Source organism: Giraffa tippelskirchi, chromosome 1 (assembly GCF_054371585.1).
Source record: "Giraffa tippelskirchi isolate mGirTip1 chromosome 1, T2T-mGirTip1v1.2.pri, whole genome shotgun sequence".
Taxonomy (NCBI): domain Eukaryota; kingdom Metazoa; phylum Chordata; class Mammalia; order Artiodactyla; family Giraffidae; genus Giraffa; species Giraffa tippelskirchi.
The window spans coordinates 158,399,778-158,417,958 of record NC_137275.1 but is presented as its reverse complement, the minus strand read 5'-3'; the positions used below and the strand labels follow the sequence as shown (position 1 = coordinate 158,417,958).

General features: G+C 36.5%; 1 protein-coding gene across 19 annotated transcripts in view; it reads left to right on the top strand.

Moving 5' to 3' along the window:
- JAK2 (Janus kinase 2) overlaps window positions 1-18,181 on the top strand; it is a 119,566-nt gene that overhangs the window by 22,061 nt on the left and 79,324 nt on the right. For 14 of the 19 annotated variants that reach the window (XR_014056950.1, XR_014056938.1, XR_014056945.1 and 11 more), the window contains one exon: window positions 7,504-7,754. Coding sequence is in view for 11 of the 19 variants with exons in the window: in XM_081501077.1 (XP_081357203.1) it covers window positions 7,529-7,754 (226 nt within the window). In the remaining 8 variants the exon portion in view is untranslated. Of the gene's footprint in view, window positions 1-1,505; window positions 1,612-4,220; window positions 4,310-7,503; window positions 7,755-18,181 lie in introns of all 19 variants that reach the window. The other 5 variants (XR_014056942.1, XM_081501047.1, XM_081501019.1 and 2 more) reach the window with 2 other exon arrangements.

The window sequence follows — 18,181 nt, the reverse complement described above, 5'->3', positions numbered from 1 at the left end:
GATAAGACTAGATAAAGGAGAGGAATTGGGACTAGTAATTCTTATAGTAGATTATAAATTAAATATTTAAGTATCTATATTCAATGAAAAGTTTATAAAGGTATGTTTCATAAGTTCTTACAAGGCTTTTTTTTTTTCTCGCAGATTAATTCAAACTGGGTTTGTATAGTTAAGGTTGATCAGATATTTTAGATCTGCCATGGTGGTAGTACTGAATACCTTAAAAGTATCCTGTTTCGGATTTTTTATAATTTATTTATCTTTGGTTGTGTTAGGTCTTCATTGCTGCCTGTGGGCTTTCTCTAGTTATGGAGAGTGGGGGCCACTCTCTAGTTGCAGATGTGGGCTTCACATTGTGGAGCAGAGGCTCTAGGCACATGGGCTTCAGTACTTGCAGCACTCTAGCTCAGTAGTTGTACCCTGTGGGCTCTTGAGCAGAGGCTTGGTATTTGTGGTGCACGGGCTTGGTTGCCCTGTGGCATGTGGGAATTTTCCAGACCAGAGATCAAATTGCATTCACAGGTGGATTCTTAACCTCTGGACCACCAGGGAAGCCTGCTGCTGCTAAGTCGCTTCAGTCGTGTCTGACTCTGTGCAACCCCATAGACGGCAGCCCACCAGGCTCCCCCATCCCTGGGATTCTCCAGGCAAGAACACTGGAGTGGGTTGCCAGCTATCCTTTTTCTTTTTTGCTCTTCACCTTCAAGAGTAGCCGTGCCACCTTGATTTTCTTATTTCCTAATTACTCTCATAATTTTTTCCCCCTAGATGTTTCATTTATATTGGTTTAAAAAGTCAGATCACACAGAAGCATTAATCATGTAGGACAATCCAGTTACAATGAAAAACCCTGTGCTTCCGACTTTAATCCTTTTTTCCAGAGGGAGACAGTTTTAACTCTGTTAACTTCTGGTAGTTCAGTCTCTGTTTTACCTATGCCACCATGTTCCTCCTCTTTTCTTCAGATTACAGGTTTCACTATTTTATTTCTTACATTGGCTATCATTGTAACCTAGGGTACTATATTTGTAACTTTATTTCTTGTTCCATCAACCATTGGCATTATTTGTTGATTTCTCAATTTCTAAAGTTAGTGCTTCTTTCCCAAGCTTTAGTTTAGCTTCCCTCCATGCTTTCACCTCTCAGCCTCTGGTATTTTATATTAAGACTAACATTTTTGTTCTGTTCAGTAACCATAGTTAACACAACAATGTTTATATTTCACTGAGGATTGTTTATTATAAAGCCTAGAAGTATGCTATAATTTCATCTCCTTTCTTATAAAGTTTTCTCCCACTAGAATTACCTTTTTTTCCTTTCACTGTTTTCCTTTATCATGTCCACTCTGGGTGTTTTGTTTTGTTTTGAACTAATCATAGCGAGCAGTCTAACACTCACTTTTTTCTGAAATCTTCCTTCTGGGGCTCCTCTGCTCCTGTCTGCTCTGAGTGTGCCTCAGGCCTGCGGTTCAGCTTTCATCATAACTTAACTCTATTACTTTCCAGGATTAGATCTATTTTCTGGACCTGATATCATCTTCTTTTTGGATTTACTCTTCTGGTGTGGTGTATTACATCTTAAGAAAATAACTTCTTCATTGCTGCTTTTGAGGTAAACGTTGAATTTTTGAATGTTTGGGAATGCCTGTATTCTTCTGGGTAATAGTCCTAAGTTGAAAACCGTGCTTGAAGTTAGAGAACTCAAAATAATGAAACCAAATGAAAAGAAAAAACCATCCTTAACTCTTCAGATTCTTTCCCTATAGGTAGTCTTTACTTCTTAATTACCAATTCAACGGATTTTTTTCCTTCTGTTTCTTATTTAACCTCTTCATGATGTTTGATAATTCTTCTCATAGATAATTCTTCTCTTCTCTTCTGTTTTTTTTCCTAAAGGGAACCATATTTTTATTAAAATATACACATAGAAAAATGCACTAATCAATTTTTATACAGTTAATTCTAGTTTTCTTCTATTTCTGGCCATTTATTTTCAAGATCTTTGCTGCATTTTTCTTTATGCCCTCCATCCATGACGTTTCTGGATAGCACTTAAATGTTGTGACCTCAAGGATTTGATCTATCATCTTCTCTTCCTACCTCATACCTTATATCTGGACGTCATATACGTCTGTGACTATAGCTACCTTTATGTATACTGACTGTGAAATCTGTCACAAAAGCACATTATGTTCCCCTTAGCCTCCATAAATCTAGCTGCCTTTAGGATATCTCAGTCTGTATATATCATAGGTAACTCAGTTCATTTTATGCCAAACTGAATTAGTCATTCCTCCCAAACTATCCTTGTGTTCCATATATTCTATTCTGTGAATTATAATACTGGATACCCAGCCTCTCAAACCCAAATTAAGAAATCATTCTTAACTACTCATATATCAAGCTAGTTACTACAAATATTCCTTTTAATTGTCTTATAGGTGCTTCTGACTGTAAATATCTAAAATTCATTTCTTCTTTCTTACTCTTTTTATCTATCTTGGCGCTTTGTATATACCTAGTCACTCAATCAGCTCAGATTCAGAATGAATTCCTCCCTTTCCCTTATGTACGTTTGATGGTTGAGCTAGGTTTATGCATAGCCCAGTCATTTCACCGTATATATTCTGTTAAATGTTTTGAAACAGTATATGTATTGTTTCATATCTGAGAACTTTTTTAGAACAATAATTACTGAGAAGTAGATCCAAATTCTTATTCACTGATCATTTCTGTTGAAAACATGATGTTCCTATTACCATTTCTGACATTTCTGACAAGAAGTTCAGACTGCACTGTCCCTGCCCTTGTGCAATTTATGTTATGTAATTGTCTTGGCTGTCCCCACACTTGGATGTTTGGTTATTGTTTAGGGAGGTATTGCATTAGACATAATTGATCAAATATGAAGTGAAAAGTATGTTTGGATAGCCAAATATATGGTAGAAATGAACAAACTAGTAGAAATATGAAGAGATAAAGACAACAGAAGTTTGCTTGTTTTGACGCTAAACAGATATCTGGGGTAATTGTTTTAACGTTTCTATTTTTCCTAAAAATACATATATTTAAAAAATGTTTTATTGGTACATAGTTTACATACCATATGATTCACTCCTAGCCATACAGTTTCATTTTAAATTAAAGAAGCAAAACGAGAATCTGTATGAGCATGAATAGTGAGAAGTTGTATTTAGATATTATTCCCAGCACCTTAATAATAATTTTTGTACTTTTCTCAAACTATTCTCAATGAACTTTTTAGGTTTAGTAGTTGAGGGTAAGGGATTATGGAGAAAATAACCGTTTGTCTTATAGAATGGTGTTATGGACAAAGTACACAAGGGAACAGAAGGAAAGGATTTTCTGTGTCACAGATTTTCTGATCATAACTTTTTGCTTACTAGTTTCTGTGATTTTGAGCTAAGAAACTACATGAGATCCAACAGGCTTTCTATGCTGTGCCTCAGGAATTTCTTTTGCTTTAATAGAAGCTTCTGTTAAAGCAAAAGAAATTATTTTGCTTTTTTTGAAACTGCTAAAATCAGACCTCAGATTTGAAGCTGGTGAGAGAATGCCTTTTTGAACATATTTCTTTTAAAAAATAAGGGTACTTTTCTGTGAAATCCTTTTGACTTAATCCTTTACAGTCTTGAAGATAACATATCTTCTTGACTTGGTTCAAATACAAATAGCATTTATCGTAAATGCAAGATAGGAGAGCCCTGGAAGGGAAGAAATTCAAAGAAAAGATTAACTTATTTACTAAAATGTTTTAGGTTGTACCAAGAGTTGAAATCTGGAGAAAGATATCAGTTTCAATTTGGCTTGGCTACAGATAACTGGAATATACAAATAATCTCTTTTGTGACCTCAGGGACTGTAGCCTGCCAGGCTTCTTTGTCCATGGAATTTCCCAGGCGATAATACTAGAGTGGGTTGCTATTTCTTACTCCAGGGGATCTTCCTGACACAGGGATTGAACCTGCATTTCCTGCATTGGCAGGCAGATTCTTTACCGCTGAACCACCAGGGAAGCCTTGCAAATAATATTGGATTTATTGTTTCTCTCTGTTGGACTTAGTGACTCCATGGTTGTCAAGAAACTAGTTACCTGCTATCTTTCTGTTCTTCCAACCTTTGCATTGATTTCCATCCTCATGGTTACCTTGTGGTTGCAAGGGGCATTGTATAGCTTCAGCTACTGTATCTTCATTCCAGGTAGCCGAAAGGAGGAAGTAGCAAGGAAAAAAGCATGCACTTGATAGCTAAATTACCAAGGAGTGGACTTGTTGGATCATGATGTGAATGTATGTATAACTTTGTAAGAAGTGAACATTTTTGCAAAGTGTTTGTTCAGTTGAACATTCCCATCAGCAATGAAAGTTGCAATTTCTCTACAACTTTTTAAACATTTGGTATTAAATTTTCTGTTTTAATGGATGTGTGAAAGTACCTTATGGTTTTAATTTGTATTCCCTAATGATTAGTGATATTCAGTAGTTATTCATAAGTGCTTTTGGACAATTTTATATCTCCTTTTGTTGTTGTTCAGTCGCTAAGTCATGTCTAACTCCTTGCAACCCCATGGACTGCAGCATGCCAGGCTTCCCTGTCCTTCACTATCTCTTGAAGTTTGCTCAAACTCATGTCCATTGAGCCAGTGATGTCATCCAACCATCTTATTCTCTGTCATACCCTTTTTCTCCTGCCCTCAGTCGTTCCCAGCATCAGGGTCTTTTCCAATGATTTGTCTCTTCACATCACATGGCCAAAGTATTGGAGCTTCAGCATCAGTTCTTCCAAAGTATATTCAGGGTTGATTTTGTTTAGGATTGACTGGCTTGATCTCCTTGCAGTCCAAGGGACTCTCAAGAGTCTTCTCTAGCACCACAGTTTGATAGCGTCAATTCTTCAACAGTCAGCTTTCTTTATAGTCCAACTCTCCATGTAAACCCATGGCTGATTCATGTCAATGTATGGCAAAAACTATTACAATATTGTAAAGTCATTAGCCCCCAACTAAAATAAATAAATTTATTAAAAAAAAAAAAAGAAAAAATAATCGTTTCTTCTCCGCTGAAATGTAGTGATGCATTTTTTCTAACTAGGTGACCATATGTGAGGATTTTTTTTTGTATTCTGTTTCATTTGTGTATTTATTTGTAGCTATTCCAATACCAACCTGACTTAATTACTCTGACTTTATAATAAATCTTGGTGTCTGGTAGTATAAATTCTCCATTTTGCTCTTCAAGGTTGTCTTGGCTATTGTAAGTCCTTTAGTTTGTAAATTTCCATAGAGTAAGGTGCTAAAATTTTAATTGGGATTGTGTTGAATTTATAGATCAATTTGGAGAAGAATATATGGACAACATTGACTTTCCTATCATTGTCTATCACCATGTTCTGTTTTGGCTTTTAGTTTTTGTATTTGTCATAAAATATAATTGATTAATAATATTAGTTCCAGGTGTACAGCATAGTGAGTCAGTATTTTTACAGATTGTACTCCATGGAAAATTGTTACAAGACTACAGTTATAATTCCCTGTGCTGTACAGTATATCCATGTTATTTTATACAGGGTAGTATGTATGTATTAGGAACTAAAGAGCCTCTTGGTGAAGGTGAAAGAAGAGAGTGAAAAAGCTGGCTTAAAAGTCAGCATTCAAAAAATTAAGGGCATGACATCTAGTCCCATCACTTCATGGCAAATAGAAGAAGAAAAACTAGAAAAAGTGCTGCTATAAACGTAGGGGTGCTTGTAGCTTTTCAAATTAGTGTTGTTGGTTGTTTTGAGTATATACCCAGGAGTGGAATTGCTGGATCATATGGTTATTCTATTTTTAGTTTTTTGAGGAAACTCCACACTTTTTTCCATAGAGACTGTACCAATGTGTATGCCCACCAACACTGTAGTAGAGTTCTTTTTTCCTCCATCTTCTCCAGCATTTGTTATTAGTAGACTTTTTGATGATGGCAATTCTGACAGGTGTGAGGTGATGCTTCATTATTTTGATATGTATTTCTCTAATAATTAGTGATGTTGAGTTATCTTTTCATGTTCCTATTAGTAATCTGTATGTCTTCTTTAGAAAAATATCTATTCAAATTTTCTGGCCTTTTTTTTTTTCTTCTAACAATGTTTTCATTTATTTTTATTACAGAGTTCTTACAGATATTTCAATAAATTTGTTCCTACATATTTAACTTTTTGATTCCTGTTATAAATTATATCAGTTTAGAATGTTCATTTTTTAATTGGTTCTGGCATATGGGAATTGCAATAGATTTTTATCTATTGGTTTTGTATCTTGTGATCTTATAAGCTCACTTTAGTAATTTTTAGGTTCTTTTAAGTTTTCTTTGTACACAGTCATATCATGTATGAATAATGATAGTTTTACCTTTTCCATTATACCTTTTATTTCTTTTTTTTGCCATATTGCACTGTCCAGGACCTGCACTACAATATTGATTAGAAGACATGATTTTAGACATACATATTAAGTTTTTGAATTCAGGAAAAACAAGTTTGATATTTTGCCATTAAGTTGTTAATTTTAGGTCTTTTGTAGTTACTCTTAATCACATGTTTGCTTTTAAACCTAGTTTGCTGAGTTTTTATCATGAACTGTTGTAGAATTTTAATTCAGTTTTGGCATTTAGTGAAATGATCGTGTGTTACTTTTCTCATTTATTCTAATAATGTAGTAAATTTTATTGATTGAATTTTGATTATTCAGTTAACCTTGCATTTCTGGTATAAATAACTCATCAAGATTTTTTTTTTTTGGCTGAACCACATGGCTTGTGATCTTAGTTCCCTGACCAGGAATCAAACCTGGGCAGCAGCACTGACAGCAAATGCCAAGCCCTAACCACTGGACCACCAGGGGATTCCCAGACTCAGTCAAGGTTTATTATTCTTTTAAAAATTACTGGATTCAGTTTGCCAGGTGTTTTTTTTCTTCAGTATTTATCTTATATCCTTAATGAGAGTTAGTGCTGTGGAAAGATTATAAATTGCTGAAGTTTCACGTGACGGTTAACAATAATAATGCATTTTCAGTTAAGGTATGTACAGTGTTGTTTTTTTTTTTAAGACATAATGCTATTGCACACTTAATAGAGTACTGCTAAGTCGCTTCAGTCGTGTCCGACTCTGTGCGACCCCATAGACGGCAGCCCACCAGGCTCCGCCGTCCCTGGGATTCTCCAGGCAAGAATACTGGAGTGGGTTGCCATTTCCTTCTCCATAATAGAGTACAGTATAGTGTAAATATAACTTTTATATGTACTGGGAAACTAAAAAATTGGTGTGACTTATTTTATTGCACTGATCTGGAACAAAACCCTCAGTATCTCTGAGAAATGCTTGTGCATGATACTTATTCAGTTAGTGGATTTGACAGAGTCAATGCTATCAGTGAAGACTTCTTTATATATGAAGGATAACTTATCAGTATCACTTTCATTTGTAACTTTGGTTTCTCTTACAGGCAAATGTTCTGAAAACAGCTCTGCATGGGAATGGCTTGCCTTACAATGACAGAAATGGAAGGAACATCCACATCCCCTGTACATCAGAATGGTGATATTTCTGGAAATGCTAATTCTGTGAAGCAAATAGATCCAGTCCTACAGGTCTATCTTTATCATTCCCTTGGGAAAGCTGAGGGGGATTATCTGAAGTTTCCAACTGGGGAGTATGTTGCTGAAGAGATTTGTGTTGCTGCTTCTAAAGCTTGTGGTAAGTATTAAAAAACAGTTTTTCTTCTTATTAATATATGCTTGGTTTATTATACTCTTAACACAGTGTACCTGTGTAATATATTTTTTATGCTTCTATGACTGACAAATGTTTTCATATGCATATAAAATGAGAAAATTACTAAAGTAGAATATAAGGTAAATTCTGTGTTGAGCTAGTGGTATAGATTGAATGTGTTCCCCCCAAATTCGTGTTGTGACCTACTCCTCCAGTGTGATGACTTTGAAAGTGGGCCTTTCCAGAGATGAATCAGTCATGAGAGTGGACCCCTCATCAGTGGGACTAGTACCTTTATTAAAGAGATCTCTGAGAGTTCCTCTGCCTCTCCTACCATGTGTGGAGATAGCAAGAAGACGAATAAGAAAATGAATCATCTACGAACCAGGAATTGGGTCCTCATTAGGCACCACATCTGCTAGCACCTTGATTTTGTATTTCCCAACCTCCAGAAATGTGAGGAATATGTTTCTGTTTTTTATAAGCTACTTCATCTATGGTAATTTCCTGAATGAGCTAAAACAGCAATTGGTACTGAGAAGAGGAAGGGCGGTAACAAATTTCTAAAAATGTAAAAGTGGCTTTGGGACTGGGTAATGGGTAATGGAAGAGTTTTGAGGTGCGTGCTAGAAAAAGTCTACATTGTTGGGAACAGATCTTTAAAGGAGATTATGGTGAGGACTTGGAAAGAAAGAAGCCGAGTTGTAAGAAAACAGTTTTCTTAGAGGACACCTGTGTAATCCTGTGCAGAATATTGGTAGAATTGTGTTCCATAAAGACCGTTCTGATAAGATCTCAGATGGAAATAAGGACCATGTTATTGGAAACTGAAAGAAAAGTGATCCTTGTTATAAAGTGTCAAAGAACTTGCCTGAGTTGTGTTCATGTTTCAGTGCTTTGTAGAATGTAGTACTTATGAGCAAGAAAATTGGGTATTCAAGTCATTTCTAAGCAAAGGGTTGAAGGTGTGGCTTGAGTCCTCGTAGCTGCTTATAGTTGTGAAAAATTAATGCTGTTGCTAAGCTCCTTGGCTGCCTTGGATATGGTTCTGGCAGCCCCTAGTGCGGCAGTTATCCCTCAGCTGGGTGCAGGCAGCAAATGTGGGTGGAATAAGTATCTCCACTAGTGGAGAATGCAAAGGCCCTAGAGACATGTCTGACTCCACCTAGATTTCAAAGAAGGGAAGCATGGGGAAGGGCTGCCAGGAATCTTTGGTGCCCAACTTCTGCCCAGCATAGCTGAAGGGACAGGAATGTTGCCCTGGTGTGCCCTGCAGGCGGGATCTCGGTGGGGTCTGGAAGGCACAGTATCAAGTTAGAGGATTATTCATCAACCTTAAGATCTAATGGAATTTGTCTTACTAGGTTTTAGATTTATTTGAGACTTGTCACTCGTTTCTTCTTTTCTTTTGAAATGGAAATATCTGTCCTATGCCTGTTGGAATGGGAACATCTGTCCTATGCCTTTTCCACCATTATATTTTAGAAACACATAACTTGTTTGATTTCATAGGTTTACAGCTGGAGAACCTCAGGATGAATTGTACCTTGTTGTTCAGTCGTTAAGTCATGTCTGACTCTTTGCAACCCCATGGACTGCAGCACACCAGGCTTCTCTATTCTTCATCATCTTCTGAACCACGCTCAAACTCATGTCCTTTCAGTCGGTGATGCCATCCAACCTCTGTTGTTCCCTTTTCCTCCTGTCCTCAATCTTTCCCAGCATCAGGTCTTTTCTAATGAGTTGGCTCTTCTCATCAGATGGCCAAAGTATTGGAGCTTCAGCATCAGTCCTTCCAATGAATATTGAGGATTGATTTCCTTTGGGATTGACTGGTTTGATCTCTTTGCTGTCCAAGGGACTCTCACGAGTCTTCTCAAGAACCACAATTCGAAAACATCAGTTCTTTGGCGCTCAGCCTTCTTTATACTCCAACTCTCACATCTGTACATGACTGCTGGAAGAACCAAAGCTTTTACTGTACAGAGCTTTATTGGCAGAGCAACGTCTCTGCTTTTTAATATGATGTCTAGGTTTGTCATAGCTTATGACACCAAAGATGCTTTGGTGGAGATGCTTATTCCACCAGAGTTTGTGTCTCTTTTTTCCAAGGAGTGAGCATCTTTTAATTTCATGACTGGGGTCACCGTCTGCAGTGATTTTGGAGCCCAAGAAAATAAAATCTATCACTGCTTTCACTTTTTCCCTTCTATTTGCCATGAGGTGATGGAACTGGTTGCCATGATCTTCGTTTTTTCAATGTTGAGTTCTAAGCCAGCTTATTTTCCCTCTCATCAAGAGGCTGTTTAGCTCCTCCTCACTCGGCCATTAAAGTAGTATTATCTGCGTACTGAGGTTGTTAATATTACTTCCTGGCAATTTTGATTCCAGCTTGTGATTCATCCAGTCTGGCATATCACATGATGTATTCAGCATGGGTGACAGTGACAGTGTGGGTGACAGCAGGGTGACAGTGTACAGCCCTGTTGTACTCCTTTTCTGATTTTGAAGCTGTCCGTTGTTTCATGTCTGGTTATAACTGTTGCTTCTTGACCTGTATACAGATTTCTTGGGAGGCAAGTAAGGTGGTCTGGTTTACCCGTCTCTTTAAGAATTGTCCCCAGTTTGTTGTGATCCACAGTCAAAGGTGTTAGCATAGTCAGTAAAGCAGAAGTAGATATTTTTCTGGAACTTCCTTGCTTTCTTCATGATCCAACATATACTGGCAATTTGATCTCTGGCTCTTCTGCCTTTTCTAAACCCAGCTTGTTCTCAATTCACATACTGCTGAAGCCTTGCTTGAGTCTCATCCACATCTGATTTAGATGATGTTTACATGAGACTTTGAACTCAGACTTTGAGTTGATCCTGGAATGAGTTAAGACTTCTGGGGCTATTGGGATGGAATGAATATATTTTGAATGTAAAAGGATATTATTTTTGGAGGGCCAGGAATAGAGTGCTATATAGGTTGAGGGAGAAGGACACAAACATTCAAATTCATATGTTGAAACATATTCTCCCAATGTGATTGTATTTGACAGTGTTACCAGGTCATAAGGTTAAATATCACCTTACCCTAGTTGCTTTTCTACCCTTATGTGGCTTAGTTATAGATAACTAAGTTATCTGTGTCCCTTCGAATTATGGATATTTGTGTCTCTTTTTTCAAGATGTAGTCAGTTATGTTATGGTGTGAAATATGTGTTCTTAAAAGACAATGTGTTCTGCAGAATTGTGCAGTAAAAACCACAGGGCTTATAGGAAAAATAAGGTTAGGGGTATGACAGTCTAAACTTGGTGATATTAAAAAAAACTTAGTAAAAACAGCACATGCTAAGTGGAAAATATATAAATAGTGCAATATATTTGGCACTTTACCTTAAAAAAGTCATGAAGCTTGCTTGTGGAAGTGGATGTTGAAAAGGTTGCATCCTGTGAGTTAGTGTGAAGTTATAGAAGGAAGGTTATCTGAAATCACATGAGAAGTTGTAACACCACATATTGATGGCTGTGATTTATAACACATATGGTAAACTAAGATAGCTGGTAGGTGTTTGTTCCATGTATAGCCTCATTTTGGATTCCAGGCTGTAGGAATAACCCCTAAATGAGACATGCTGTTCTCCTGGTAAAAGGCAAAAAAACACATTAGGGCTGCTGGAAATGAAATACCTCCTACTGCCTCTTTTTGGAACTAACACACTATCACTTCTGCTCAGATTCCATTGGCCAAACTGAGTCCTATGGCCAAGCCAGTGTTGGGTCAGATGAGATGGTCCTCTCAGGGAGTGGGAAGAAAAGATGGAGTATTTGTGAGCAATAATGTAGCCTGCTACACTTTTCCCTCTTGGCCACAAATAATTTTCTATTTTCAGTATTCAAAATAAATTTTTCCTTCCTCAGTAAGGGTCGGAGAAGGCAATGGCACCCTACTCCAGCACTCGTGCCTGGAAAATCCCATGGACGGAGGAGCCTGGTAGGCTGTAGTTCATGGGGTCGCTAAGAATCGGACACGACTGAGCGACTTCACTCTCACTTTTCACTTTCCTGCATTGGAGAAGGAAATGGCAACCCACTCCAGTATTCTTGCCTGGAGAATCCGAGGGACAGGGGAGCCTGGTAGGCTGCCGTCTGTGGGGTCGCACAGAGTTGGACACGACTGAAGCGACTTAGCAGCAGCAGCAGTGAGGGTACCCAAAGCTATCATTGAATCAGGTTTAAAATCCAGGTTCTCCCTGTATTCTCACAGTCATGTCTAGATGGTCTTCTTGATTCAGAAATCTGTGAAATGAGAAGACAATTATTCTGATATCATATCTACAGCCTTGACAAGTTTTATGTTAAAGATATGAGATAATTATCTCTAGTGTAGAAACAGCAACGTTTAGACAAAAGAGGCCCATAGAATTATCTTTTGGAATCCTCCTACCTCTCTGAGCCCTTTACCAGTTAGACTTTCTTGACTACCTACTCACATATCTGTTATCTTCAAATTCCTTTCCATTCCCATCCCCAAATGCCCTTTATTGAATGACCTTTTGTTAAGTATAGCTCTGATGATAAAATAATTTATATTAAGTTATAAATAACAGTTTTAATATTGAGATATTTGTATTTAATGAAGAATCTTGATCTGTTATAACTTCTAATTGTAAAAAAAATGCTTAAAGGAAATGTATTTTTTAAAGTGACTTTTATTCTTTTCTCAGTTGAAATGAGAATATGAAGTTCATGTTACAGTTGTATCCCATTCACTTCTTTCCACTGGCTGAAATTTATTCCCATTGTTTACGTAAAACACACAATTGTTTTATGTGTTACTCAGTTCTTACAATAGCACTAGGGTGTATGTGTGTATTGATAAGCACCTGGTAGCTTTTAAAATTTTTTAAATTTTATATTGGAATATAGTTGATTAACAACGTTGTGTTAGTTTCAGGTGTATAGCAAAGTGATGCGGTTTGACATTTACATGTATCTATTCTTTTTCAAACTATTTTTCCATTCAGATTATTAAAGAGTGTTGAGCAGAGTTCCCTGCAGTATACAGTAGGTCCTTGTTGGTTATCTATGTACATGTAAATCCCAAACTTCGATTTTTTCCCTCTCCCCCACCCTTTCCCTTGGTAACTCTTCAGTTCTCTGAGTCTGTGAGTCTCTTTCTGTTTTGTAAATAAGTTCATTTGCATTATTTCTTTAGATTCCGCATATAAACAATATCATATGATACTTGCCTTTCTCTGTCTTACTTAGTATGTTAATTTCTAGTTCTATCCATGTTGTTGGCAAATGGCATTGTTTCCTTCTTTTTAATGGCTGAGTGATATTCTGGTGTATATATGTACGGCATCTGTCTTATCCATTCCTGTGTTGATGGCCCTTTAGGTTGCTCCCATGTCTTGGCTGTTGTAAACAGTGCTGCCGTGAAACTGGAGTGCATGTAGCCTTTCAAACTATCCAGTTTTTCTCTGGGTAGCTATATGCTCAGGAATGGTATTGCTGGATTACATGGAAGCCCTACTTTAATTTTTTTTAAGGACCCTCCATATGGTTCTCCATAGTGGCTGTACCAATTTACAGTCCCACCAGCAGTGTAAGAGGGTTCACTTTTCTCCACACTCTTTTCATCATTTATTGTGTGTAGATTTTTTTGATGATGGCCATTCTGACTGGTGTGAGGTGATCTCTCATAGTTTTGATTTGTATTTCTTTAATAACTGGGAAAGATTGAGGGCAGGAGAAGGGGACAACAGAGGATGAGATGGTTGAATGGACATGAGTTTGGGTGAACTCCAGGAGTTGGTGATGGACAGGGAGGCCTGGTGTGCTGCGGTTCATGGGGTTGCAGAGTCGGACATGACTGAGCGACTGAACTGAATAATTAGTAATGTTGAATATTTTTTCATGTGCCTCTTGATCTTCTTTGGAGAAATGTCTATTTAGATTTCTGTCCATTTTTTTATTGTATTTTTTTGTCGTTGTTGTTATGCATGAGGTATTTGTAGATTTTTGGAGACTAATCCCTGTCCTTCAGATAATTCGTAAATGTTTTCTTCCATTCTGTGGTTGTCTTTTCATTTTGTTTATGGTTTCCTTTGCTGTGCAAAAGCTTTTGAGTTTAATTAGGTCCCATTTGCTTATTTTCATTTTTATAACCTTAGGAGCTGTGTTGAAAAGGATATTGCTGTGTTTCATGTTAGAGAGTGTTTCGCCTATGTTTTTCTCTTAGAGTTTTATAATATCTGGTCTTACATTTGGGTCTTTAGTTCATTTTATTTTGGGATGTGGTGTTAAGGAATGTTTTATTTCATTTTTTTTATATACAGCTGTCCAGTTTTCCCAGCACCATGTATTGACGAGACTGTCTTTTCTTCATTGTATAATCTTGCCTCCTTTGTCATAGATTAATTGATTATAGATGCATGGGTTTGTTTCTGGGCTTTCTATCCTGTTCCATTGACTTATCTTTCTGTTTTTGTGCCAGTGCCATACTGTTTTGATGATTGTAGCTTTATTCAGTAATCTGAGGTCAGGGAGTCTGATTCCTTCAACTCTATTTTTCTTTCACAGATTGCTTTGACTGTTCGGGGTCTTCTGTGTCTCCTAACAAATTTTAAGATTTTTTATTCTAGTTCTAAAAAAATGCCATTGGTAATTTGATAGGGAATTGCATTGAGTCTGTGTTTTTCCTTGGGTAGTATAGTCCTTTTGACATTATTAATTGTTGCAATCCAAGAACATGGTATATCTTTCCACTTGTGTCATTTTCAGTTTTTTTTATCAGCTTCTTAATAGTTTTTGTAGTACAGGTCTTTTAACTCTTTAGATAGGTTTATTCTTAGATATATATTCTTTTTGATGTGATGATAAATGGCATTGTTTCTTGAATTTCTCTTTCTGATCTTTCAGTGTTAGTGTATACAAATGGAATAGATTTCTGTGTATTAATTTTATACCCTGCAACTTGACTTAATTCTTTAATGAGCTCTAGTAATTTTGTGGTAGTGTCTTAGGGGCTTTCTATGTATAGTATCATGGCATCTGCAAATGGTGACAGTCTTACTTTTCCTTTTCCAATTTGGATTCCCTTTAGTTCTTTTTCTTATCTAATTGCTGTGCCTAGGACTTACAAAACTGTGTTGAATGAAAGTAGTGAGAGTGGACATCCTTGTCTTGTTCCTGATCTTAGAGGAAATGCTTTCAGCTTTTCACTGTTCAGTATGATGTTAGCTATAAGTTTGTCATATATGTCCTTTATTGTGTTGAAGTATGATCCCTCTGCCCCACTTTCTGGAGAGTTTTTGTTATGAATGCATGTTGAATTTTGTCAGATTTTTCTGCATTTATTGAGATGATCATATGGTTTTTATTATTCAGTTTGTTGATGTGATGATTCACACTGATTTATCTGTGGATATTGAAAAATCCTTGTATCCCTGGGATAAATCCCACTTCATCATGGTGTGTGATCCTTTTAATGTATTGTTAGATTTGAATTGCTAGTATTTTGTTGAGGATTTTTGCGTCTATGTACATCGGTGATATTAGCCAGTAACTGTCTTGTGGTATTTGTTTTTTGCTGGAGTTGGGATGATGGTGGCCTCATAGAATGAGTGTGGGAGTGTGTTTTACTCTGCAGTTTTTGAAATAGTTTCAGAAGTAAAAGCGTTAACTCTTTTCTAAGGTGTTGGATAGAATACACTTGTGAAGCCGTCTGGTCCTGGACATTTGTTAGTTGGGAGTTTTTAAATCACAGTTTTAATTTCATTACTTGTGATTAGTCTATTCGTATTTTGTATTTTTCCCTGCCTCAGTTTCGGGAGTTGTACCTTTCTAATAATTAGTCCATTTCTTCCAAATTATCCATTTTATTGGCATATAGTTGCTTGTAGCAGTCTCTTGTGATTCTTTGTATTTCTGTGATATGTGTAGTAACTTCTCCTTTTTCATTTGCAATTTTATTGATTTGAGCCCTCTCCCTTTTCTTTTGAATTAGCTAGAGGTTTGTCAGTTTTGTTTATCTTTTCAAATAGCCTACTTTTAGTTTCATTAATCTTTTCCTTTTTTCATTTCTATTTCATTTATTTCTCTGATCTTTATGATGTCTTTTCTTCTACTAACTTTGGATTTCATTCTTTAGTTGCTTTTGGTTTAAGATTAGCTCATTTATTTGAATTTTTTCTTGTTTCTTGAGGTAAGGTTATATTGCTATAAACTTCCATCTCAGAACTCCTTTGCAGCATCCCAAGGGTTTTGAATTATCGTGCTTTTTTTTTCTTTTGTCTTTAGGCATTTTAAAATTTCCTCTTTGATTTATTCAGTGATTCATTGGCTGCTTAGTAGCATATTGTTTAGCCTCCACATGTTTGCATGTGTTTTTGTATTTTTGTTGTTTTTTTTTTTTTAACAGTTTTTCTTACAGTTGATTTCTAATCTGATAATGTTGTGGTTGGAAAAGATGCTTAATATGGTTTTAATGTTCTTAAGTTTACTAAGGCTCTCTTTGTGGGCCAGTGTGTGGTCAGTCCTGGAGAATGTTCCATGTGCACTTGAGAAGAATATGTATTCTTTTGCTTCGAGGTGGAATACTCTATATTAGTATCAGTTAAGTCCATGTGCTTTAAGGTGTTAAGACATGTGTTTCCATATTGGTTTTCTGCCTGGGTGATCTATCCATGGATGAAAGTGAAGTGTTCAACTTCTCCCTTTTTATCTTTTGTTATTGTTGATTTTTCCTTGTATGGCTGTTAGTATTTATCTTATTTATTGAGGTGCTCCTATGTTGGGTACATATATATTTACAATTGTTTTGTCTTCTTTTTGGATTTATCCCTTAATCATCATGTAGTGTTCTTCTTTGTCTCCCATGACGGTCTTTATTTTAAAATCTGTTTTGTCAGATATGAGTATTGCTACTTCAGTTCTCTTTTGATTTCCATTTGCATGGAATACCTTTTTTTATATCCTCACTTTCCATCTGTATTGTCTCTAGATATGAAGTGGGTCTCTTGTAGACAGCATATGTATGAGACTATTTTTTTGTGTCCATTCAGCCAGTCTGTGTCTTTTGTTTGGAGGATTTAATCAGTTAATGTTAAAGGTAATTATCGATATGTGTTTCTTTTTGCCATTTTATTAATTGTTTTGGATTTATTTTTGTAGGTGTTTTTTCTTCCCCATTCTTTTGTTCTCTTGGGATTTGATGGTTAACTTTACTGTTTTGTTTGGATTCTTTTTTCTTTTATGTGTGTGTATCTATTGTAGATTTTTGGTTTGTGGTTACCATGAGGTTTTGTAATAGCAGTCTATATATAAACAAGATTGTTTTAAGTTGCTGATCTTTTAATATCAAATGCATTTCTAATATCCTACGTTTCTGCTCTCCTCACAATTGCTGGTTTTGATTTTATATTTCTGTGTGGATGATTTCCTGCCTTTACTGTATATTTGCCTTTACCAGTGAGCTTTTCCATTTGTAATTTTGTTGCTAGTTGTGGCCTTTCTTTTTTACTTTGGAAAGTTCCCTGATGATTTTTGCTGAAATACACCTTGTAATCATAATAAGATCAACAAGAGCTGCTCCTGCCCCAGCATTAACTCTGGAAGGGGAAATGTCTGTGGAGGCTCACCTTAGTCCTGGATGGGTCTTTAGGGACTTCTGGCTTGTAGCAATGTTATTGATAGGCTGAAACTGACACACAAGTTAGTATGTTTATCTTTCTTTTAAAGTGAGGAAATTAACCAAATGACTCTTTTTCTTTGACTTGATCTGAGAATTCCTTTTGGAGTTTTTGAGGTAGAGTTGTCAGGGTCCTACTCTTTAATACTGACAATTCTGGCCAATCCAGAGATAGTTCAGACATTTATTCAGCCAAGGCAATACCCTTGGAGCCATCTAATAGTGAATCATACTCAGTGGGTATGAAGTAATGTCTCCTGTTTGTTTTTTGTAAATACTTTATTGATATATAATTCAATATCATACATTTAAAGTCATATGTTTCACCCTTAAAAATGTACAGTTCGGTACTTTGTATTATCCTCACAGAGTTGTCCAGCCATCACTACCCTCAAGAAACCCCTGTGCTTATTGGATATCACTTCCCAACTCTCTATTCTTCCCCAGTTTCTTAGACAACCACCAGTCTAGTTTCTGTCTCAGTAGATTTACCTTTTTGTCTCAATAAATTTGAATCATACAATATTTGGTCTTTTGTTACTGACTTCTTAAGCTTATATGATGTTTATAAGGTTCATTCATGTTGTATCACCTCAGTTCAGTTCAGTTGCTCAGTTGTGTCTGATTCTTTGAGACCCCACAGACTGCAGCACACCAGGCCTCCCTGTCCATCCCTACCAACTCCTGGAGTTTACTCAAACTCATGGCCATTGAGTCAGTGATGCCG